Source organism: Bombina bombina, chromosome 2 (genome assembly GCF_027579735.1).
Source record: "Bombina bombina isolate aBomBom1 chromosome 2, aBomBom1.pri, whole genome shotgun sequence".
Classification (NCBI taxonomy): domain Eukaryota; kingdom Metazoa; phylum Chordata; class Amphibia; order Anura; family Bombinatoridae; genus Bombina; species Bombina bombina.
Window position 1 is genome coordinate 904136232 of NC_069500.1, and position 27353 is coordinate 904163584.

General features: G+C 37.7%; 1 protein-coding gene across 1 annotated transcript in view; it reads right to left on the reverse strand.

Annotated features, from left to right (window-relative positions):
- Positions 1-26120, reverse strand: part of LOC128649810 (glutathione reductase) — a 79531-nt gene extending 53411 nt beyond the window's left edge. Inside the window, exons 1-3 of the mRNA XM_053703286.1 lie at positions 25497-26120; positions 5327-5353; positions 1666-1754 (exon numbers count right to left, since the gene is read on the reverse strand). Coding sequence (XP_053559261.1) covers positions 1666-1754; positions 5327-5353; positions 25497-26096 — 716 coding nt within the window. The 5' untranslated portion in view covers positions 26097-26120. The remainder of the gene's footprint in view (positions 1-1665; positions 1755-5326; positions 5354-25496) is intronic.
- Positions 26121-27353: the final 1233 nt, after the last annotated feature.

Consider the following 27353-nt stretch of genomic DNA (forward strand, 5'->3'; position numbering starts at 1 on the left):
ATTACACCTACTATATTGTTAAAGGGACACTGTACCCAAATGTTTTCTTTTGTGATTCAGATAGAGCATGCAATTTTAAGCAACTTTCTAATTTACTCCTATTATCATTTTTTCTTCGTTCTCTTGCTATCATTATTTGAAAAAGAAGGCATCTAAGCTTTTTTTTTGGTTTCATTACTCTGGACAGCACTTTTTTATTGGTGGATGAATTTATCCACCAATCAGCAAGGACAACCCAGGTTGTTCACCAAAAATGGACCGGCATCTAAACTTACATTCTTGCATTTCAAATAAAGATACCAAGAGAATGAAGAAAATTTGATAATAGGAGTAAATTAGAAATTTGCTTAAAATTTCATGCTCAATCGGAATCACGAAAGAAAATTTTTGGGTACAGTGTCCCTTTAAGGTCATACCACACTATGAGGCGCCCTCTTCTGTTTCCATCTTTTTAGAATTTCCTTGCACCGGGTCAAGAGGAGCTTCCTGATTTCAACCGCCATTATCCCATAGGTCTACTCAAACACCTACTGTTTTACATTAACCATTGGGATATTATCCTATTTTGGACCAGCAAACAAGCAAGTCTTTTTCTCAACACAAAGAACTTTAATTTGACATTTATTTGATATTATTAGCTTGGTTCACATATTGCATTTATTGTTTGATCATTTGTATTCATATGATATGATTTTTTAATATTGTCATATTTTGTTTTCATTTTGTCTTTATTTTTTCCTTTATCATTTTCCCATCATATATTTTTTAGTTTATTTTTTATTCATAGGTCCTTTTTCCATTTTTTCTTCTTTTTTTCTACCAAACACTTTCTAGAGAGCGCTCCTCTATCAGATCATTTTTGGGATCTGCAGTTCTTTCACATGTCTATGCAGTCTATGGCAGTAGTGTTTGGAACTATGTATAACATTGCTATAAACACTGTTGCAAACTGGTAAAAATGGCTAAAGACACGTGCACGCTCCTGAACTCTCCTTGGATTTCTTTTTAACAAAGGATACCAAGGGAGTGTAGTGATTGTGAACATTTTAAAGGGACAGTCTAGTCAAAATTAAAATTTCATGATTCAGATAGGGCATGCAATTTTAAACACCTTTCCAATTTAAATTTATCATCAATTTTGCTTTGTTCCCTTGGCATTCTTTGTTAAAAGCTAAACCTAGGGTAAGCTCATATGCTGATTTATAAACCATTGAAGGCCACCACTGGTCAAAGTGCATTATAAAAAAATTTCCACAGTTAGACATTGTGCTCACTCTTGTGGATTTATTTATGAGTCAATACTGATTGGTTAAAAACAACAAGTCTGTTAAGCAACTGAGATAAGGGATCAGTCTGCAGAGGCTTAGATACAAGGTAATCACAGAGGTAACAAGTATATTCATATAACTGTGTTGTTTATGCCAAACTAGGGAATGGATAATGGGATTATCTATCTTTTTAAACAATAAACATTTTCAACTAGACTGTCCCTTTAAACTCATAACATGTTTAAGACACTATACATGGATCATCCTGTAAGTTTAATGCATAACAGATGGGTTGGGCTTTTGGAGCAATAAAAAAAAAAAAAAAGCATGTAACACCAGAAGACCATAACATGTGGTAGTTGGTACTAGTTGGTAGCTCTAGAAGCGTGGTACTTACTTCCAGGTGAATTTTACGTCAGAGGTCTGAAAGCCATAATCTTCATGGTCATGCATGTACTCAGAATGGATAGCTGCATTCCACATTATCTAATAGGAACAACAGAATAATCATTTTGATAAATCAATCACTCCTTTCAGCATAGAAACCGTAATGTTTCACCAACACAACTTTTTCACTAATCTAACTATATTTATTAGCTACCTTGTTAACCTAATATCCTGATTACTTAAGATAATAAAATTTTAATTATTACTCTAATATTTTTTTAAGATTCTAGTATACAATTCTGAAAATACACATTACCTTTAAAATATATTCTATTTATACGCACATTTAACAAGTTTAGCAAATACCTTTGACCACCTTAATTTGTTAATCCTAGTAATTAAATTCAAAGACAAAACAAAACCCGTTTAAATGGACATTCTACTCCAGAATTTTTATTGTTTAAAAAATAGATAATCCCTTTATTACCCATTCCCCAGTTTTGCATAACCAACACTGTTATATTAATATACTTTCTACCTCTGTGACTGCCCCCTTATTTTAGTTTTTTGAGAGACTTCCATTTAAGCCAATCCGTGCTTACTCCTAGGTAACTTCACGTGCGTGACCTCAATGTTATCTATATGAAACACACGAGCCAACGCCCTCTAGCTGTGAAAACTGTCAAATGCACTCAGATAAAAGGTGGCCTTCAAGGCCTTAGAAATTAGCATATAAGCCTACCTAGGTTAACCTTTCAACTAAGAATACCAAAGAACAAAGAACATTTGATGATAAAAGTTAATTTGAAAGTTGTTTAAAATTACTTGCCCTATCTGAATCATACATTTTAATTTTGACTAGGCTGTCCCTGGTTTAAAACAGTTGGGATTTAAAGTCTGAGCCCCTCGTCTCTATGTAGGTTTCTTATAAAAGCATGCAGTTTTTGTTTAGTATTCCCTTGAGTAGTTTAACACCTGGATTTTATTTACAGGTGAAACTCGAAAAATTAGAATATCGTGCAAAAGTTAATTTATTTCACTAATGCAACTTAAAAGGTGAAACTAATATATGAGATAGACTCATTACATGCAAAGCAAGATAGTTCAAGCCGTGATTTGTCATAATTGTGATGATTATGGCTTACAGCTCATGAAAACCCCAAATCCACAATCTCAGAAAATTAGAATATTGTGAAAAGGTGCAATATTCTAGGCTCAAAGTGTCCCACTCTAACCAGCTAATTAAGCCATAACACCTGCAAAGGGGTTCTTGAGCCTTTAAATGGTCTCTCAGTCTGGTTCAGTAGGAATCACAATCATGGGAAAGACTGCTGACCTGACAGTTGTGCAGAAAACCATAATTGACACCCTCCATAAGGAGTGAAAGCCTCAAAAGGTAATTGCAAAAGAAGTTGGATGTTCCCAAAGTGCTGTATCAAAGCACATTAATAGAAAGTTATGTGGAAGGAAAAGTGTGGAAGAAACAGGTGCACAAGCAGCAGGGATGACCACAGCCTGGAGAGGAATGTCAGGAAAAGGCCATTCAAAAGTGTTGGGGACTTTTACAAGGAGTGGACTGAGGCTGGAGTCAGTGCATCAAGAGCCACCACACACAGACGGATCCTGGACATGGGCTTCAAATGTCGTATTCCTCTTGTCAAGCCACCCCTGAACAACAAACAACGTCAGAAGCGTCTTACCTGGGCTAAAGAAAAACAGACCTGGTCTGTTGCTCAGTGGTCCAAAGTCCTCTTTTCTGATGAGAGCAAATTTTGCATCTCATTTGGAAACCAAGGACCCAGAGTATGGAGGAAGAATGGAGAGGCACACACTGCAAGATGCTTGAAGTCCAGTGTGAAGTTTCCACAGTCTGTGTTGATTTGGGGAGCATCTGGTGTTGGTCCACTGTGCTTCATTAAGTCCAGGGTCAACGCAGCCGTCTACCAGGAGATTTTGGAGCACTTCATGCTTCTTTCCGCAGACGAGCTCTATGGGGATGCTGACTTCATTTTCCAGCAGGACTTGGCACCTGCCCACACTGCCAAAAGCACCAAAACCTGGTTCAATGACCGTGGAATTAATGTGCTTGATTGGCCAGCTAACTCGCCTGACCTGAACCCCATAGAGAATCTATGGGGCATTGCCAAGAGAAAGATGAGAGACATTAGACAGAATAATGCAGAAGAGCTGAAGGCCGCTATTGAAGCATCCTGGTCTTCCATAACACCTCAGCAGTGCCACAGGCTGATAGCTTCCATGCCACGCCACATTGAGGCAGTAATTTCTGCAAAAAGGGCCCAAACAAAGTACTGAGTACATACAGTATGCATGCTTAAACTTTTCAGAGATCTGATATTGTTCTACTGGTATGTACAATCCTTGTTTTATTGATTGCATGTAATATTCTAATTTTCTGAGATTGTGGATTTGGGGTTTTCATGAGCTGTAAGCCATAATCATCACAATTATGACAAATCACGACTTGAACTATCTTGCTTTGCATGTAATGAGTCTCTCTCATATATTAGTTTCACCTTTTAAGTTGCATTAGTGAATAAATGAACTTTTGCACTATATTCTAATTTTTCGAGTTTCACCTGTAGTCTTTAGCCCAACAACAAATGTGCATTTCAATGAGTTAATATGGCTTTCCTACCTGCACACTGCCATCTAGGAACAATTGCAGAGACCATACCATCAGAACATTAGAAGGGGTAAAATAATTACATTTACTGTTAACCTAATCTAATCAGAAACAATTTAAAGGGACATGAAACCCACATTTTTTCTTTCATGATTTAGAAAGAGCATTCCATTTTAAACAACTTTCTAATTTCATTCCATTATCTAATTTGTTTTATTCTCCTGATATTCTTTGCTGAAAAGCATATCTAGATAGGCTCAGTAGCTGCTGATTGGTTCCTGCACATAGAAGCCTCATGTGATTGGCTCACCCATGTGCATTGATTTTTCTTCAACAAAGGATATCAAAAAAATGAAGCAAAATAAATAATAGAAGTAAATTGTAATGTTGTTTAAATTTGTATTCTCTATCTGAATCATGAAAGATTTTTTTGGGGTTTAGTGTCCCTTTAAAGGGCTGATTATTTAAAAATAAACTGCCTTGTGTGTAGAAGACAAAGTGTATTTTACTACATATGTCAAGGGACAGTCTACACCAGAATTGTTATTGTTTAAAAAGATAGATAACGCCATTACTACCCATTATTCAGCTTTGCACAACCAACATTGTTATAGTACTATGCTTTATAACATTTAAACCTCTAAATTTCTGTCTGTTTCTAAGCCACTAAAGACAGCCTCTTATCACATGCTTTTTATTTGCTTTTCACAACAAGGGTCTGCTAGTTCATGTGAGCCATATAGATAACATTGTGCTCTCTTCTGTGGAGTTGTGCCTGACACTGCACTAATTGGCTAAAATGCAAGTCAATAGATAATAAATAGCTATGTGATAAGGGGGCTTTCAGAAGATGCTTAGATACAAGGTAATCACAGAGGTTAAACGTATATTAATATAACTGTGTTGGTTATGCAAAACTGGGGAATGGATAATTAAAGGGATTATCTATCTTTTTAAACAATAAAAATATTGGAGTTGACTGTCCCTTTAATTTATAACAAATTAAATATATATATACACAACTTACCTTTTTTGGTACACATCCTACATTCACCTAAAAAAAGAAAAGAGCAGTTAATATTGTCCCCCAGAATGCAGTGGCAATGTAAAATGAGGCTAGCTGAAACGACTCAGATAATCAGATACTTGAGCGCTAAAATGAGATTAACAACAGGAAAAAGCTGATTCACACAAACCCATCAATAACCTTAGAAAAACACAAGTTGGGACAATGAGCCAAGGCAGCAGGATACTGACTGCATGCCAAACTAACAATGTGGCAGAAACATTTTTTAAGCATAAAAAAAAAAAATTACCTATACGCAAGATTTTTTTGTGCAAATATACATTTGAATCTCAAACAATTCCCATACATGTTAATGCTTAATTATGTGTAGTTAAAAAAAAATTGCCGTATACTTTCATTATTTATTTTGTCTGCTTTTCCAGTAATATAACTGCTTTTATAGTGCATACTACCGGACAACCAATACAGTGGCAGTCTACCTGTGCATGCATTATCTACTCCAGTATGTCCAAAAGCCAATGGTGATGTGTCATGTGGAGAATATACATGAATGTGGGGACAGCTGAGTGAGGGGACTTTCCCTATTAGGAGTCTTGTGATGTGGTTGGTGGTTATATCTTTGTACTTTGTGGGCTTTTTTTGTCCCTGTAGTGGTTAGACCCTTAAGTGGAGTTATGTTTAGGTAGGAATGTCAGTCTGAAAATAAACATTTGGAAAGTAGGCCTAGGCCTCAACCGTCAGTTATGTGATATTATAGTTAGTAAATGCTGAGGCAATCTGTAACCAATCCTTGTTGTTTTATCTATATTTTAATTTTACCAGCCGGGTGGCAAGTAGCTGGGTCCGGGCAGTGTAATACTTTGTAATACTATACATTTTTCTGTCATTTATAAATGTTCTTAAAGGGATACAGAACCTAATTTTGTTCTTTTCTGGTTCATATAGATCATGCAATTTTAAGCAACTTTCTAATTTACTACTATTATCAATTTTTCTTCGTTCTCTTGGAATCTTTATTTTCAAAAGCAGGAATGTAAGCTTCCCAGCCTGCCCATTTTTGGTTCAGCTACATTTAGCCACCAATCGGCAAGCACTACCCAGGTGTTGAGCCATAGATGGGCAGGCTGGTAAGCTTACATTCCTGCTTTTGAAAATAAAGATCCCAAGAGAACGAAGAAAAATTGATAATAGTTAATAGGAGTAAATTAGAAAGTTACTTAAAATCGCATGTTCTGTCTGAATCATGAAAGAAAAAAAATTGGGTAGAGTATCCCTTTAAGCTATCCAATGCACAAATTCATTGCATAATTTAACATAAATTGATTAAATGATAATTTGAGCAGTGAACATTGAAAACATTTAATATTAACTAATGTTAGTAATTAATATTGTCTCAAATGTTAGCCATGGGGTCAATACAATTAGTTTGTTGGCGCACCCATTAGACGCTAGAGAGAACACTCATAGGTCATATTTGTAATCAAATGTCAACAGCACTACGGCTTATTTCAAATTTGACTTTTAGGTCCCTTTAATTGCTTTAGAACTGAATATGCTCAGGAACGGAAAAAAAAAGAAACATTCATCAACATAAAATGTAACAATAAAAAACTGACAGTGGAGACCTCAACTAAACAAACTACACAGAGGCAAGTTAATATCTGCTGGTTTTTTTATTTAAAATAAGTGAAAGATCAGCACTTGTCTAGGATGACTCTAGACATGCATTTGTTATATAAAAATGAATGCTGAACATGGCCGTGGGTAAATGTGGCTCTTTTCAGAGCCGGATTTATTCATATAATAGTGAAATCTGGATCAGAAATGAGACGAATGCCGCTACCCGCAGCCATATTCGGCATTCAGATATAAAAACAAATGCCAATTGCATGTCTAGACTAACCCCCTTTTCATAAATTTAAGCCAGCTGTCTTAAAACTTTTTTTTATTACTAGCCAAAACAAGCCTTTGTTTATGTATTACAAGGTCACTGGCGACAATGACTTACTGTAGCATTTAAAGGACAATGACAATGCACAAAGTTCTGTTGAGAAACCTGATAATTACTCAAACATTAATGACTAACATCTGAGGTAGGATGATTCAGCATTTGATATCATTTTAATATCTGTTGATGCAATCTTAGCTGGAAATGTCAAATATTTTTGGCTCACTCTTATACTGGAACTCACCAAATCTGAGCATCCAAAGTTTATAATCAGAAACATTAAAGGGACATGAAACCCAAAAAAAATATTTCATGATTTAGGTAGAACATACAATTATAAACACTTTCCAGTTTACTTCTGTTATCAAATTTGCTTCATTCTCTTGGTATCTTTTGTTGAAGGAGCAGCAATGCACTACTGGTTTTCTAACTGAACCAATGACAATGTATGTATATATATATGCAACCACCAATCAGCAGCTAGAACCTATGTTCTTTGCTGCTCCTGAGCTTTCCTAGATAAACCTTCAGCAAAGGATAACTAGAGAAGGAAGCAAATTAAATAATAAGTTCCCACGGGAATAGGGCCCTCAATCCCCCTGTATTTGTCTGTAAAATGTTGTCTTTTATCGTATTGTTTCTCCATTACCCATGGGCAGCGCTGCGGAATCTGTTGGCGCTTTATAAATAAAGAATAATAATAATAATAAATAATAGTAGCAAATTGGAAAGCTGTTTAAAATTGTATGCTCTGTCTAAATCATGAATGTCTATTTATGACTTTACTGTCCCTTTAACATACCTTATAGTAAAAGTCCTTTTTGATTCCTTGTTTATTAGGAAAAATGCCAAGTGAACTGACCTGAATAGCTTTAAAAAGGTCTACTGATTTAACACTACAATAACAGTGGATAGTTATGTTTTAGGCAAAAATATATCTAAGCTATTTTAAAAGCCATTGGTGGTATGGGCTATATCTACCTCCTTTAAAGGGACACTGAACCCAATTTTTTTCTTTTGTGATTCAGATAGAGCATGCAATTTTAAGCAACTTTCTAATTTACTCCTATTGTTATTTTTGTTTTCATTCTCTTGCTATCTTTATTTGAAAAAGAAGTAATCTAAGCTATTTTTTGGTTCAGACTCTGGACAGCACTTGTTTATTGGTGGGTGAATTTATCCACCAATCAGCAAGAACAACCCAGGTTGTTCACTAAAAATGGGCCAGCATCTAAACTTACATTCTTGCATTTCAAATAAAGATACCAAGAGAATGAAGAAAATTTGATAATAGGAGTAAATTAGAAGGTTGCTTAAAATTGCATGCTCTATCTGAATCACAAAAGAAAACATTTGGGTTCAGTGTCCCTATAAGTAAAGGGTTTCACAGTTTGATTGCTCTAACAGTGCAAAAAAGATTTTTATTTTTTTTTTGCTAGAGATTAACTTTAATTTTCTCTAGTCCTTAAAGGACATGAAACCCAAAATATTTCTCTTTCATGATTCATATAGAGCATAGAATTTTAAACAACTTTCAAATTTACTTCTATTATTAAATTTGCATTCTCTTAGTATGCTTTGTTAAATCAGCAGCAATGCACTACTGGGAGCTAGCTGAACACTTCTGGTGAGCCAATGAAAAGCTGCATATATGTGCTGTCACCATTCAGCAGCTAGATCACAGTAGTGCATTAGCTGGTGAGCCTACCTAGGTATGCTTTTCAACAAAATATAAGAGAAGATACTAAATTGGATTATAGCAGTACATTGGAAAGTTGTTTAAATTGTATGTTCTATAATGAATCATGAAAGAAAAAAAAATGGGTTTCATAACCCTTTAGAGTGTGAACTTCTGTCACAAACAATTTTCTTGGAATAAACAGTTCTCGTGTCACAACAGACTCAATTTAACCTCTCCTTATAACTTAAATCCTACATTTCCTTTAGTAATTTTCTAGCCCATCTCTTAACCCTTTCTCAGCAGCGGCTGGTGAATTTTGAAGATGGTGGGGTGTTAGACCCCACCCCTTGAGATAAAGCCCCGCCCTTAGATGGCTCCACCCATATCACTACAAAATATATATGAAACAAAAAAGAAGAGACACTCAAGTCCCCTACATATAGAGGGCTCAAGATCACCCTATCCGGCACCTGAGTTTGCACCCAAATTAAAAAGCACAGATGAAAGCCACAGCTGTCCAATATATAGATACATCTATTAAGTATAACACTCAGATATGTTTATCAAAATAGCATAGACTGGAACCGATTCCAAAATAATATTTAACCATATAGCTAGCCGGGGTACATCTCATAATGACATCATAAATCTGAATCATTTGAAATTCTAAACTCAGAAAGTTCTATACAGTATCAGTTTCTTAAAGGTCAGTATGGCAAGCCCCCTAAAAGAACAAACAGTTCATACCAAGGGGCCGATTTATCAAGGGCCGAATGGCCCCTAATGCCCCTGTTTCCGCGCGAGCCTTCAGGCTCACCGGAAACCGCAGTTAAGAAGCAGCGGTCTTAAGACCGCTGCTCCTTAACAGGTCAGCTGCCTCTGAGGTTACAGACATCAATCCGCCTGATCCTTTACGATCGGGTTGATTGACACCCCCTGCTAGCGAATTGGCCACAAATCTGCAGGGGGCGGAATTGCACAAGCAGGTCACCAGAACTGCTTGTGCAATGTAAAAAGCCGACAGCGTATGCTGTCGGCATTCAGCAATCTCTGTCGGATATGATACGCTACAGCGTATCATGTCGGACAGACATTGATAAATCGGCCCTAAGAATTTATAGATTGTCTTGTATCTATGTCCTTTTTATACATGCCTAAATCTTGTTTTCCTGGCTGGTATTGAGCATTACTTTTTGGTTGTTGTCTACAAGATTACCATAATCCTTTTCCATGTCTATTTCACCAAGTCTTATCCCATTTAAGAAATAGGTGCTTATTTTTGCTTCTTATTTATAAAATCTAATTTGCCATTTACCAGCCCATTTTTGCAGTTTTTACAAATCTATATTGGCAAGTGGGACCAATGCTGATCGTTGATGGACCCCAGTTATCATTTTAAGTTTGCCCAATTTAAAGTGACATTAACAAACAAATTTGTAAGTTGCATGATATCTGAGACATTTGCAATACATTATGCAGCTATGTAAAAAAATAAATAAGATTTTAACTCAAAGTCTATTCAGTGCTCTGTGAGCAATTATCCTTCAGTTACTGTCACCTGCATGTTGAATACATACAGAGAGAAGCGCACTCACAGGAACGAACAATTAGCTCAATACCATTGTTAGCCTGTTCTATAGCGATTTACCTGGGTGCAGCTTCTTTTAGCCCAGTAATGCTTTTCACAGAGAACTTTCCTGTAGTATATCAGTCTGATCCCGCCTATTACGGTCAGTCCAGCGCCGGAACAAAGGAACCCTAGATGATCGTTTCAGCCTTCTTTGGGCCTCGTCAGTGAGGTGTAGCCATATTCCTCTAAGCACACTGAGCAAGGAGTCCATGTCTGGTTTCCCCTTTTGGGGTTTGTTGTTTTCTCTCATTCAGAGAAGAATTGCCTGGTATTTCGGCGCTGGACTGTCATTGGGCAGGGTCAGACTGATATGCTACAGGATATTTTTTTCTCTGTGAAAGGCATAATGTGCTAAAAGAGACTGCACCCTGAGTGGCACTAGCCTTGTAAACAAGCACAGACGTTTATCTAGCTTTTGTTCTGTCTCAGTTGAGTGTGTCTCTCTATTTTCTTGTTAGCTGCCCGTTGAAATAATAATAATAATAAATAAAAAAGGTAATTTGTGCTGAGTTCAAACTTTCCTTTACTGTGATCTCATAGGATTTCAATGAAATCTTGTAAGATTTCATAGTAAACTTCCTTAAACTGAGTAGGGAAATAACATGACTGTGCATGCCAGGCACTCCCTTAACATTCCTGTGGCTATCATCCTGATTGGCTGCCTAAAGTCCCTTTATAATGAGATGTGCCCTGGTCAAAAAGGATGATCTTCCTGGAGTTATTCTGAATTAATCGATTTCTCCAGATTAGTCCTCAGAAGCCATCCTGAAGTTTGCCCACAGTTCAAAATATTTAAATGAGATGACTCTAGAGTCATTCACTGGCTGTCCATGCTTGTGAAGTAATCAATCAGTAAGGTAATCTGCTAATCATTCTAAAGTCATCAACCAGAATTTGTTACCTGATGCTGTTGACTTTACAAGCCTGGTGATGTCTGATGATGTGCAAATGACTTCTAAAGTAGTTTGATGATCATCAAATGACTCCAGGATGGTCTCTAAAGCAGTGTTTCTCAACAGCCGGGCCGCGGCCCACTACCGGGCCGCGACGGCCCTTCTGGTGGGCCGCGACCCGACATAGCCTCCAAACACTCGCTCTGACAGGCCCGCCTTTACATATCTCCGATATTTCGGCTGGGCCTGTCAGAGTGCCACTGCGCATGTCTGTTTGCGCACTGTGAGGGGGTAGAGGCGCACTGTGAGCGGGTAGTAGCGGCGGGTGGCGTGCAGAGCGGGAAGCTTCGGCTCACAAGTAAGTAAGCCCACTGACACCAATGACATATAATTACGGCCACTGACACCAATGTGTATAGTTAGGGCGGCCACTAGACACCAATGTGTTTGAGTAAATTGTGTATAATATATATATATATATATATATATATCCCACTGACACCAATGAATTATCATATAATTAACCCACTGTGTGTGTGTGTATATATATATATATATATATATATATATATATATATATATATATATATATATATATATATATATATATATATACACACAAAGTCATAGATAGGATAGCACAATCTTACTAAGGTAATGCCACGGTGCTCTGCTAATATCATAACAATTCTCTCCAAAAAGCAGGCAGCTCACTGGTCTTTGCAATAAAACTTAGAATTTATTGTTTCAGTTTAAAAATCAAACGTTTCGGCACTGCATTGTGCCTTTGTCAATGTTATACAAAAAAGTACAAGGACAGAGTGCACCCAAGTACCCCGGATCAGTGAACAAACATTTAAAACAAACCCCCTTAAATAGAGGGAGACAACTTAACCCCACTTAGCCTTTACCGCCATATCGTTCGCATGATCATCCAATTAGCTAGTCCCTACGTCACGCTGGCACGCTAGCCGTGCCTAGCGTGATGACGCATAGCACGGCGTTGTTATGACAACGTCCAAAGCGTTACATCGGTGGATAGGCCAGATATTAAGAGATCACCAGTAGACAGTCTGCGCATGTTCAGAGTCATAAAGTATTCATGAAGCGCAGCGGTTGCTCTGGGCAACCAGTGTAAACCTGTCAACTTAGCGGGCAAAAACCGCTCTAGGTGTCTCATATTATGTGGCTACGGCGGGGACCAAAGAAATGTGTGATCTTGTCAGACTTCCAAACCGCACAACACACATGACATTTAATATATCAAATAAAAGTACATATAAATGTAGAGTCATATACTTAGGTCTGTTATAATGCTGAAATGCAAGTCTGAAAGATATGTCTAAGCAGCGATGTGAACTTATTCTATATCAAAGGATTATATGCAAAAATATATGTAAAAAGGTATATGCAGAGCAAGCGACATGGTAGTGTATGTATTAGATAGACCTTATCCCTGATGTTCATTGAACATAAATGTGGTATGTATCACTAAACCGGTACCACTAATTGATCTAAATATACATCAAACCCATGGAGCATGGTAGTAACCATAACAGTGAAACTTCCACAGACCCAAGCTAAGTGGACATAGGCATCGGTGTTAATAAAAAGGGCTGAAATCCAAAGTAGTATTGAGTCCCTTTGGGGTCATAGTTCCCAATTTATGAATCCACCTGCTCTCGCATTGGAGTAATTTTTTACCCCTGTCACCACCCCTTGGATTTGGTGGGACATGATCAATCAGCATTGATCTAATACTTGACACTGGGTGTTTGAAGTTTGCACAGTGGCGTGCCACCAGTTGGTCCGAGTCACCATCTTTCAGGGCTTCCCGTATGGCGTGGCGATGATTTGCCATCCTGTCGCGGAAGGAAGTTATTGTTTTTCCAATGTAAATAAGTGAACATGGACAAGACAACATGTAGATCACATAGGTACTAGTACAGCTGAGGCGATGATTTATTTTAAACCTTTGGTTTTTGTGGGGGTGTTGGAAAGTCTCCCCTTTGCACATGCTGTTACATGTTGTACAGCTCCCACAAGGGAAGCAACCTTTTTTAGATGTCTTGAGCCATGTTTCCTTTTTGTAGTGGTTTACAGGATCTGCTTTAACCAAGATGTCCCTCAGGTTCCTTGCTCTGCGATAGACCACCCTTGGAGCGTTCATCTTCTGAAAAGGTAACATGGGATCTGTCCCCACCACTGGCCAATGGCGACGTGCTGCATTGGATAAACGTTCACAACCAGGTGTGTACGTGGTGATCAAGTTCAGTTGTTCAGACTGATCCCTTTTAGGAACCCTGATATCTTGTAAAGTGTCCGTGCATAACAACTTCTCCTGTATGTCACAGATGTCTGTCATGGGATAACCCCTTTTATTCAATTTCAAGCCCATTTCTTTTACTTGGGTAAAAGAAATGGGCTTGAAATTGAATAAAAGGGGTTATCCCATGACAGACATCTGTGACATACAGGAGAAGTTGTTATGCACGGACACTTTACAAGATATCAGGGTTCCTAAAAGGGATCAGTCTGAACAACTGAACTTGATCACCACGTACACACCTGGTTGTGAACGTTTATCCAATGCAGCACGTCGCCATTGGCCAGTGGTGGGGACAGATCCCATGTTACCTTTTCAGAAGATAAACGCTCCAAGGGTGGTCTATCGCAGAGCAAGGAACCTGAGGGACATCTTGGTTAAAGCAGATCCTGTAAACCACTACAAAAAGGAAACATGGCTCAAGACATCTAAAAAAGGTTGCTTCCCTTGTGGGAGCTGTACAACATGTAACAGCATGTGCAAAGGGGAGACTTTCCAACACCCCCACAAAAACCAAAGGTTTAAAATAAACCATTGCCTCAGCTGTACTAGTACCTATGTGATCTACATGTTGTCTTGTCCATGTTCACTTATTTACATTGGAAAAACAATAACTTCCTTCCGCGACAGGAAGGCAAATCATCGCCACGCCATACGGGAAGCCCTGAAAGATGGTGACTCGGACCAACCGGTGGCACGCCACTGTGCAAACTTCAAACACCCAGTGTCAAGTATTAGATCAATGCTGATTGATCATGTCCCACCAAATCCAAGGGGTGGTGACAGGGGTAAAAAATTACTCCAATGCGAGAGCAGGTGGATTCATAAATTGGGAACTATGACCCCAAAGGGACTCAATACTACTTTGGATTTCAGCCCTTTTTATTAACACCGATGCCTATGTCCACTTAGCTTGGGTCTGTGGAAGTTTCACTGTTATGGTTACTACCATGCTCCATGGGTTTGATGTATATTTAGATCAATTAGTGGTACCGGTTTAGTGATACATACCACATTATGTTCAATGAACATCAGGGATAAGGTCTATCTAATACATACACTACCATGTCGCTTGCTCTGCATATACCTTTTTACATATATTTTTGCATATAATCCTTTGATATAGAATAAGTTCACATCGCTGCTTAGACATATCTTTCAGACTTGCATTTCAGCATTATAACAGACCTAAGTATATGACTCTACATTTATATGTACTTTTATTTGATATATTAAATATCATGTGTGTTGTGCGGTTTGGAAGTCTGACAAGATCACACATTTCTTTGGTCCTCGCCGTAGCCACATAATATGAGACACCTAGAGCGGTTTTTGCCCGCTAAGTTGACAGGTTTACACTGGTTGCCCAGAGCAACCGCTGCGCTTCATGAATACTTTATGACTCTGAACATGTGCAGACTGTCTACTGGTGATCTCTTAATATCTGGCCTATCCACCGATGTAACGCTTTGGACGTTGTCATAACAACGCCGTGCTATGCGTCATCACGCTAGGCACGGCTAGCGTGCCAGCGTGACGTAGGGACTAGCTAATTGGATGATCATGCGAACGATATGGCGGTAAAGGCTAAGTGGGGTTAAGTTGTCTCCCTCTATTTAAGGGGGTTTGTTTACTGATCCGGGGTACTTGGGTGCACTCTGTCCTTGTACTTTTTTGTATAACATTGACAAAGGCACAATGCAGTGCCGAAACGTTTGTTTTTTAAACTGAAACAATAAATTCTAAGTTTTATTGCAAAGACCAGTGAGCTGCCTGCTTTTTGGAGAGAATATATATATATATACATATATTATAATTATATGATAATTCAGTGATGTCAGTGGGATCCACATATATATATATATATATATATATATATATATATATATATATATACACACACATACATATATATATACATATATGTGGTTTACAGTGGGTTAATTATATGATAATTCATTGGTGTCAGTGGGATATTTATATGGATCCCACTGACACAAATTAATTATTACATAATTAAACCACTGTAAACCACACATATACATTATATATATATATATGTGTGTGTGTGTATATATATATATATATATATATATATATATATATATATATATACACACACATCTGTAGGTATGTATGTATATATATATATATATATATATATATATATATACACATATACACACATACAGTATAAAGATAGATATAGAAAAAAAAAAATATATATATATATATTAATATAGATTTCTTCCGAACCTACTCCAACTCACTCCCGATGCTTACCGGGCCCTGGACAGGTCCGGCTGAAATTTACCGGGCCTTGAGGTCACTTAGGTTGAGAACCACTGCTCTAAAGTAATCATGTATATCTTGGGCTACTGAGTACATTTTGACTTTCAAGTGTTCCCTACACAGAAAAGAGGCGTATGAGAGGGGGGCCCTACAATATGATCACTTGGAGGGGGAGGTGAGGAGGATGAGGGGGATCACTACACTACATATTTTTTTTATGTTATTAATAAATAAAATGTAAAAAGTAGTGTATGTTAACAGGGTACTGGCAGAAAGCTGCCAGTACCTAAGATGGCAAAGGCCATTGGGAGGGGAGAGCGTTAGAGAGTTGTTTGGGAGGGATCAGGGAGGGTAGATTGGGACCCAAAACTGCAGAAAATAAATAAATGAATAAAAAAAAAAGCCCTAAATCTTCAAAATGGCAGACTGCCTGCTAGTACCTAAGATGGTGGTGAGGAGTGTGTGTGTGGGGGGGGGAAATACCTAAATTATAATACTATTACCCTAACCCGCTATTTAACCCCTGCACTACCGGGATATTAGAAGTGTGGTGCGCAGCTGAAGTTAGGAGTCTTCTAATTACCAAAAAAACAATAGCAAAGCTATGCATGTCTGCTATTTCTGAACGAAGGGGATCCCAGAGAAGCTTTTACAACTATTTGTGTTATGACTGCGCAAGCAGCACGTAAATACTTTCAGTGAGAAACCCAAAGTTTGTGAAAAAGCTAAAAGGGACAGTCTAATTTAACATAAATTGATTAAATTATAATATGTGAGCACAATGTTATCTTTATGGCACACATGAACAAGCATTGTCTATCTGTGAAAAACTGTCAAAATGCAGTGCGATAAGAGGCTGCCTTCAAAGGTGTAAAAATTAGCATATGAGCCTACCTACATTTATCTTTTAACAAAGAATACCAAGAAAACAAAGCACGTTTCATGAGAAAAGTAAAGTTGTTTAAAATTGCATGCCCTATCCGAATCATGAATAGACTGTCCCTTTAATGATTTGTTTTATATTATCACATTTGGCGTAAAAATCGTGGCACGCACACATATACATACATACATACACACACATTACACACACATATACATATACACACACACACACACACACACATATATACATATACATATATATATATATATATATATATATATATATATATATATATATATATATATATATATTATAGTTTTAAAAGTTAAATAAAAAAAAAGTTATATTTCTGTTTAAATGGAGTATTTTGTTTTTCTCTGAAATTCACGTTAGCGAAAGGGTTAATGCTACATCACTGGTAAATCCTGCAGATTCTTCCCTGTTTAATTGAACCTGTCATTCAATGTCTGCACTATTGCCAAAATGTATTAAGTTGTATTCACATCCTCTCTGTCACATCAAAGGTAGGGGGGGATAAATCACTCCCGGGGTGATTGACAGGCACTGCTCTAGTGCATTTTGTTGCGTGAGAGATTGTATGGGGGGGGGGCTTTATTAAATATGTATTGCAAACTTCTTGCTCTTAAAAATGTATCTGTCATTAGCTTCACAAAGAAACCAGATCTTTTTGAAAAATACTCAAAGACCACCTGCATCATCCCCATGTCCCTTTAAATTATTACCTCCATGTTCCTGTACAAAATAAAAATCTTTAGGACTGTGGCATTACAGAGAAACCACGTCAAAATGGGTTTGGAACTAAAGAGTGATCAAGCACACTGTGTGTAGTCATGTGCATGCCCCTGTCTGGAATTCCTTGAGTGCAGTGCAAACTTACTTTTGATTGGGCTTTTGTTTTGAATGCAGGATTCATGATCTGCTTCAAAGCAGTGAATTTGTATGTAAGTGTATTGTTATTTAAAGGGAGAGGAAACACCAACATTTTCTCTTTCATGTTTCGGATAGAAAATGCAATTTCAAACAACTTTCCAATTTACTTTTAATATAAAAATTGTTCATTCTCTTGTTATCCATTGCTGAAGGAACAGCATTGCACTACTGGCAGCTAGGTGAACACATCTAATTAGCCAATCACAAAAGACAAATGTGTACAGGCACCAATTAGCAGCTAGCACCCACTAGTGTGGGATATGTGTGTATTCTTTTTCAACAACTGATATCAAGAGAATAAAGCACATTTGAAAATAGAAGTGAATTTAAACGTGTCTTAAAATTACATTCTCTATCTGAATCATGCAAGTTTAAAGGGACACTGAACCCAATTGTTTTCTTTTGTGATTCAGATAGACCATGCAATTTTAAGCAACTTTGTAATTTACTACTACTCGTTCTCTTGCTATCTTTATTTAAAAAGAAGGCATCTAAGCTTTTTTTGTTTGTTTCAGTACTCTGGACAGCACTTTTTTTTATTGGTGGATGAATTTATCCATCAATCAGCAAGAACATCCCAGGTTGTTCACCAAAAAAGGGCCGGCATCTAAACTTACATTCTTGCATTTAAAATAAAGATACCAAGAGAATGAAGAAAATTTGATAATAGGAGTAAATTAGAAAGTTGATTAAAATTGCATGCTCTATCTGAATCATGAAATAAAAAGTTTGGGTACAGTGTCCCTTTAATTTTTACTTTCCTATCCCTTTAAAGTATTTTATGTAGTGTAAGGTCTCTATCACTCTTAAAAACAACATAGTGAAAAAAACTAAGTCAATAAAACGTTTGTTTTTTAAAACTTTGAATAGTGAGTGGGTCTACTAAAACAGATGCATGATTAGTTCAAAGTGACTTTGCAGCTGGGAGTGTGTTCCTAATACAGTCTATTGGCCAGGTGGTAAAGCATTGACTGGTTGTACTGCCTGCCTGCAAAGCTGGCAGCATGGCTCCTAAGGGGCACAAAAATGTAACTTTCAATACAGTTATTGAGAATGTTCATCTGTAGGGGGGACAAGAGTGGGCTATGCACCCCCACCATTCTTCTTTTTTTATATATGATAATTATATATTACAAATAAAGGGACAGTGCACTATAAAACTGATCTCACTTTAATGTATTTCAAAACGTCTTGCAGAGTATAGAATGTATATATCATTGCTCCTTTGTATTTACTTTTGAAATTCATTACAATTATGGGGGAGATAAAAATCCTCCATGTCTCAAAAGTAAATCAATATACATTTTTGCATAGAAAATTAGCACATCTAGTCAAGTTCCCCGCTTGCGTTTCCCCAGTAAAAATCCACATACAATGTTACTAATGTACAAGAGGATTCTGGGTAAGATATGCAAAATCTCAGGTTTTTTGCTTCAAATACAATTTTAACACAGAAATTCCTGAACAGGATTATTGCAACAACACAGAAATCACTCACTAGACAAGCTTGTTTCATTCTTTTGGAACTCGTCAGTAGGAGATAGATTTCTGGTTGTTGCATTGGTAAAGCTAATTTCAGGATTAAATCAAAATTCATTAAAATTATGGGGGAGATAAAAATTATTTACTTTTGTATATGAAATAGCATTTTTTGTTAATTGAAACCACATTTTTAATGGGAGCTTGTACGGAGAGCAGATTACCTAATTTTATCTTTCCACACTTAAATAATTAGGTACTAAAATCCACCAATTGAGAGATTGATTTCTGCTAGTGCCTCTTGTTAACCTAGCTTTTCTACAGCTAATGCTGCTGTTCTGACATTTTAAGTATATGCTACAGCTTCAACAGACAAAAGCAGCTGTTTCAAATGACAAAATAAAGGCACATGAGATATTTTAAAACAATTTAATAGATTCCAGCAGGTCAAATGGATCATTGAGAACACATTAAAGGGGGGAATTGTACTAAAACCAATAACGTTGCTACAGGTCCGGTATCTGATCCTCCATGATAAACAAACGACTGGTGACGGCAGTCACATCCAAAGCAAGGCAGCTCGGTGCAAACATGCGTGGCAACACTGAGAAGTGGTACACGCCAAATAAAAGGGGGTTCAGCTGAGGAAGCAAATAGACTAGAGAAGAAAATGAACAGCAGCACTCCTTGAATTCTTGTGGAAAGTAAAAAATGTCTTTATTTCAACAATTAAAAACCATACTCAAAGACAAGAAGTAAAGGGAAAAAATATCCTTACGCATTTCGTGCCGTACAGCACTTAGTCATAGAATAGGGGGGAAATTGTACTGTACACTGTAAATATTAATATTTGGGCATATTTAATTTTTTCCTTTACCCCCACCCCGGAAAACCTACTATGGATACCCAGGTGCATGAGATAGGTAGGTGACATGGGGCTATACACTGCTTCAATGCTTTAAAAGCATTGCATGAATATATAATGTTAAGTGTCCCTTTAAAGATTGTTGTGCTTGCTCAGTTTACATATTTATTTAAAAAAAAAAAAGTTTTCTAGTTGAAAATAAATATATACACATACAAATATGAAACTTAAAATTGTAAAACATAGAAATAAAATAGAGCATCAGAATATTTTATAATAGCTAAGTGAGAAAACCTGTATTCAAACACATTAGGAAGTTATGAAAACTGGATAAATAAATCACTTTTTTTTTAACTTAGCATTACTCATGTATATTTTTCATATATGTAGGTTTGCAGAAAGCCTGAAAAAAGCCTATTTATTGCATGGTTACTAAATATGTGTGTGAGCAACTATATTTTCCAATTATATCATTAAAGGGACACTGAACCCAATTTTTTTTTTCGTGATTCAGATAGAGCACGACATTTTAAGCAACTTTCTAATATACTTCTATTATCATTTTTTCTTCGTTCTCTTGCTATCTTTATTTGAAAAAGAAGGCATCTACGCTTTTTTTCTTTGTTCAAAACTCTGGAAAGCACTTTTTTTATTGGTGGATTAATTTATCTACCAATCAGAAAGAACAACCCAGGTTGTTCACCTAAAATGGGCCGGCATCTAAACTTACATTCTTGCATTTCAAATAAATATACCAAGAGAATAAAGAAAATTTGATAATAGGAGTAAATTAAAAAGTTGCTTAAAATGTCATGCTCTATCTGAATCATGAAAGAAAAAATTTGGGTTCACTGACCCTTTAACATAAATCAGGCAGTTTAAACAAACATAAACAGAAGCACTTGTAACGAATTGTAATTGCATAGGAAAAGAAGCTAAATAAAAGTGTAAGGTCTTTAGCTGAAACACCTTAAAGGGACATTTAACACCTGATGAAAATCCCTAAAACCTACTTTTTCTTATTAATAAAAAATAAAATAATCACTGCTGACTATTTTATATGCTTGATTCTCCTATGCTTGATTCTCCTATGTAAGATATCATATTGTAACGCACGCTGCAGGCAGGGGCACAGAAGTCACATGCTCATGATGCAGTCAAGTGACACACACGGCTATATTACATACCGTATACTTAGAGGATCACATCTGTGTGAGCTGCTTTGACTGAAGAAACATATTTATTAGTTAGAGTATAAATGTATTAGATTTAGCCATGTATAATACACATCATATGCATCTTAACTTAAATAAAATGCGTAGTAAGTAAGTACTGTGTATTTGTGTTTCTAACTCCCACCACAGTTAAAACTTCAAACTGCCCACAAGTTTTATGTTTTAAGAAAAGCTGTTTGCTGCAGGCACTATTATCAGAGTAATTTATTTGTTGTAACCTCCGTGGGGGAAGAGGGAGGGAGAGGCTGTGACGCTGCATATTCTCTCGGTGCAGAAGATTTCTGCTTTTCAAGACTTCTTCTGTTTATATAAATCACTAAAGGCTGACAGTTAGGGCTCCATGTACTAAGCAGTCAGCGAGCTATCCGCAACAAATCTCGCGTAAAAACTTGCAAACTGATATGTACAAAGTCGTCAACTATGTTCAAACTCGCATCTTTAAAATTGCGAGTGTACTTATCTGCCAAACCTCGCTACCTCTCCATTTTTCACTGTAATTAGACACATTTGACCACCAACTCGCCAAAAACGAATGTACTAAAAAATCTATTTGTCCGCTTGCGACAATTTCCGCTCCCACCTCGTTATTTTTGCCTCGCCACCTTTTAGGTGGTGGGCAAGGTACAAAACAATAGGAAAGTCACTCTAGACGCTAGTCTAGACATATATAAAAGGCAGTAATATCAGCATTGTACTTACATTGTTCATTTCGGCAGCTATGGAGACACTTCTGTATTTGTTTATTCTCTGTGTGATGCAAATGTGGTCTAGATAGAAGACAGAATACTGGAAATGTCGCAAATCATAACTGGCGTCTAATTTGTCTCTCATTTCCATGTACATAAATTGCGCCCAATCTCTGTAATCACTCTTCAAAAAATTTTGAACAATAATAAAGTTGTTTAGATAAGTTGAACTTTTATAGGAGCAAAATTCTATTCCCGCGACTACTATGACGTTCGTGACACCATGCATGTCACGTGTTTATTAATTGGCCAGACAATTCAACTGAAAGTTAAGTACATCAGCTTAGTCGCGGCGAGTGAGGCGTCAAATTTATCAATAATCCGCCACTGTTCGCGGCGGGCTAGACGTGTCTATTTATTGGGGGATTATTAGTACATAGCGACAGCGGACACCATTTCGCCCGCGGCGAGTAACGGCGAGTTTATCCGCGTCTACAATGACGGATGAATTGACGACTTAGTACATGGAGCCCTAAGTGATCGTTTAGCAATGATTGTCAGCATTGAAAGAGACGATCATTGCTAAACGATCACTAAGCTTGTACAACTGTCAGCCCTTAGTGATTTATATAAACAGGAGAAGTCTTGAAAAGCAGAAATCTTCTGCACCAAGAGTATACAGTACTATATGTAATGTAATATAGCCGTGTGTGTCACTTGACTGCATCATGAGCATGTGACTTCTGTGCCCCTGCCTGCAGCGTGCGTTACAATATGGCAGTTTACACAGGAGAATCAAGCAGTGGATCAGTGCTGTACTTTAAAACAATATCCTTCAACAGTTTGGGGTAAGAGGAGCATATAAAATAGTCAGCAGTGATTATTTTATTTTTATTAATAAGAAAAAGTAGGTTTTAGGGATTATTAGAAGACAGGTGTTTAGTGTCCCTTTAAAGGGACATGAAACCCAAAATTCAGATAGTGTGAACAACTTTCCAATTTACTTCTATTACCAAATTTGCTTCATTATCTTAGTATCCGTTGTTGAAGGAGCAGAAATCCATTACTGGGGCTAGGTGAAAACATCTGGTAAACCAATTACAAGAGGCATATATGTGCAGCCACCAATCAGCAGCTAGCTCCCGTAGTGCATTGCTGCTCCTGAGGATACCTAGGTATTCTTTTCAACAACAGATACCAGTAGAATGAAAGAAATGATATCATAATAGTAAATTGGAAAGTTGATTAAAATTGCCAGATCTGCCTGAATCATTAGTGTTTAATTTGATTTTACGGTCCCTTTAAGTGTTAAGACACCCTGCAATGCATGGCCTAGCTAGCTGAGTTGGATACATTATTGTCTGTTAGGGAGGGCTTAGACTTATCATATATATTCCAGGTCTCCATTTTCTCCTTCCTCTTTTCCTGTTGGTCTTTCCTGGTCTTCCCTCCGTCCATCACTTTCAGAATTTGTTGTGTTGTTTGGTTCATGCTATCGGGTGTGACGGTGTAGAAATGACCGTCTTCCTTACAGTTGACATAGTTACTGGTGGCCGGGGAATGTGCAATCGTTCTAACCCTCTTATTGTAAGTACAAAGCTTTAAAGTGAAAGACAACCATAGCATTTCACAAACGCCAAGATTGACTATTGAAACAAATAAAGGGGACTTTCATTCATGAACTATAACATACTTCATGCAGAAAGCTCCTTTATTTGTTTCAAGCAATCGCCGATCTGAGCTGCAACAGCAGCACATGGCAGATCGCTGTTTTGAGAAGAGGTGCCCTTGGGAGCCGAATTTACCGCACGGGCTATTTGCTAAGAGGTGAAAACGTCACCTCTTAGCAAAACAAGGAAGTGCCGTGGGCTGCCTTAGCGATCACTTGAAACAAATAAAGGAGCTTTCTACATGAAGTATCTTATACTTCATGATTGAAAGTCTCCTTTATTTGTTTCAATAGTCAATCCTAGCGTTTGTGAAACGCTAGGGTTCACTTTAAAGTGAAGGTCAATTTGGATGAATTAGTGCCCGTTTTTTAATAAACCTATTAAAAACAAGGGCACTTTAATTCATCAAAATTGACATTTCACTCCACTTCTTCAAAAACGTACCTTTTAATCCTGAAAGCCTCTCCAGCGATTCCCCCGGCCGTCAGAAGCCTTGTCTTACGTCAGAAATGATGAATCAGGCTTCCTCCAATCACGGCTTCCCCCCCGGGTGGGATCATGGCCTGATGCAACGCTGTGATTGGAGGAAGCCGGATTTGTCATTTTGGACCCGCGAGGAGGACTTGCGACAGGCGGAGGAAGCGCTGCAGCGGCTGACAGGATTAAAAGGTAAGTTTTTGAAGAAAAGGAGTGAAATGTCAATTTTAATGAATTAAAATGCCCTTGTTTTTAATAGGTTTATTCAAAACCGACACTAATTCATCCAAATTGACCTTCACTTTAAGTTTTTCTCCTCCAGGTGGCTGCATGATGTTGGACAGCTAGCACTACCTGGATCCCTACTAGGGTGGAGCTTGAGTTAGTCATCCTAGTAGATGGTGTCAGGGCCCATATTTTTTTTTTACCAGTGTCTGTTGGAGCCAGGGTCATGATGTAGCAGGTTGGAGCCTGTTGCGTATCTTCCCACAGGCTAGCTGGCCCTATGCTCCTGATGGCATCTGGTTTGAATTTATCGGTTGGCGCCCGGCAGGGGCTCTGTAGTGTCCCAACAAATTGTTGGGGCCCTGACCTGCTGGCGCATGTATATTATTATTTATTATCAGTTATTTGTAGAGCGCCAACAGGTTCCTGCAGCGCTATTAATTTAATGGCTCTTTTGCCGCAGTCCTTAGAACTTTTTTCTTCGGGTAAAAAGTTTAGTATTTTCATTTATTAAGTTAAATTAATAAATGGGACCATGTATGGTCTTCTCTCCAACTCTGTTGTGTCTTTATTTGTAGTGTTGGTAGTTACGCTAGGCAATTACATTAAATGGGTGGGCTTAATCAAATTGTTGCAAGAATTATATTATGAGTGTATGTTCCACCACCTGTTTCATGGCAAACTATGTGATTTAAGTTGGGGGTTTTTTTCTACACAAACATATATGAATGATACAAACATATAAGTGTAGCCAAGTCAATTACATAATCAATACATGCACACTTGCTATACCAATACTGATCACATGTAAAAAAACTAAATCTATATATAAATCAATAACAGTAACCACCTTTGATTTTATGACCGCACCAGGTTCGGTTGTATTCAGACACACACAACAAAATGACACTGATGATGATACTTACACAAGTGCCCCCTAACTTGTTGCTCTCCACCACAGCCGCTCGGGCACCCAACTCCGCCGCCCTGCGGGCACTGGCCAGTCCACCTGATCCTCCCCCGATCACCAGGTAATCAAACGAGCAGTGCGGGCGCCGACGGGGATGAGCCCCACACTGAACCTCCGAATTTGAGTGACCCCCTTGCACATCACCAGCACCAGGAGGGACGTGTGCCATACTGAAGCCGGCTACACTAAGCCTGTTGTAACCTTCCGGCTGGGTGTTTTGAAAGAGCCGGTTTGCTAATCCGAAAAAGGGGAAGGAGAAAGGTGATGTGCAGCTGGTGTAGTTTAAAGACTTGTTACGGGGTGATAGACTCCCTGTAGCAAATAGATACCTAGATCTGCTGCTGACAGCACTTGTGCAATGTGGAGATCTAGTATAAATGTATCTGCAGCAGTAGTTTCCGGGTGGGGATGTTGGGGAAAGGATGCTGTGGAGTCCGCTACTATCACTGAGAGACCTGCTATTAGTTGTTCTGCTGTGCCTGGATGGCTGTAGGATGCTATCCCCGAATCGGTGCTGCAGCAGATGTCTTACTCTCAGGCCCGTGTTCCGGATCATTGCTGTAACGCGGAAGTCTATGTGCACAAGTACTAGAGAGGAGGAGACTGGCTGTGCCACTGCCCTCTGTCATTGCTTAGTCACAGTGATTTGCAAGGTTCTGATCTGCCTCAGATGCCAGGCTTACATTTGATTATTTAGAAAACACAAGTGAGAGCCAAGTCAATTGGGGATGGGCTTATCAAGTTCCATTCATTAGGTGATCTAGTTCTGCTGTGTAAACATTGTGATAGATTATATTCTCTTTAAATATTTGCTCTAAAATGTATAAAGACATTTGCCTAGGTTAAAAAAATAATTTCAAAATGCTTCCCTAAACCACGACAAGGAAGTTGGTTTCTTATTCAAACTGTTTCTTATTCGTGAAATTCTGTTTCTTATTCATGGAAGTTTGTTTCTTATTCATTTTTTTTTTGTCAGACTGCTTTAAATTGACTTTAAAATAAAAATATAGGTTTTATTTAAATAATAATATGATTCATATAAATGTAGTTACACAGAGGTGGAATCCCTTTATACAACAATTTAATATACAAACTAGAAAAAAGGGCATACGTTGGCAGCAATACAAATATTACTATTTTGAATAAGTAACAGATGATTTCAAAGGGTTAATAACTATTGGGCCACTGATTTCACTATGAATATATAAAGGGTAGAGCCCCCTCCATGCCATGCAATTGTTTTTAGCCTGGCCCAATGTTTTTATGGGCACAGAAATTGATGCCAACCCTGGCATAGGTCACATAATTCTCATTTTTGAATAAGTAACAGATATTTTCAAAGGGTTAATAACCATTGGGCCACTGATTTCACTATGAATATATACAGGGTACATCCCTCTCCATGCCATGCAATTGTTTTTAGCCTGGCCCAATGGTGTTTTGGGCACAGAAATTGATGCCAACACTGGCATAGGTGCTCTAATTCTCATTTTTGAATAAGTAACAGATATTTTCAAAGGGTTAATAACCATTGGGCCACTGATTTCACTATGAATATATACAGGTTAGATCCCTCTCCATGCCATGCAATTGTTTTAAGCCTGGCCCAATGGTGTTTTTGGCACAGAAATTGATGACAACCCTGGCATAGGTGACATAATTCTCATTTTTGAATACGTAACAGATATTTTCAAAGGGTTAATAACCATTGGGCCACTAATTTCACTATAAATATACACAGGTTAGATCGCCCTCCATGACATGCAATTGTTTTTAGCCTGGCCCAATGGTGTTTTGGGCACAAAAATTGATG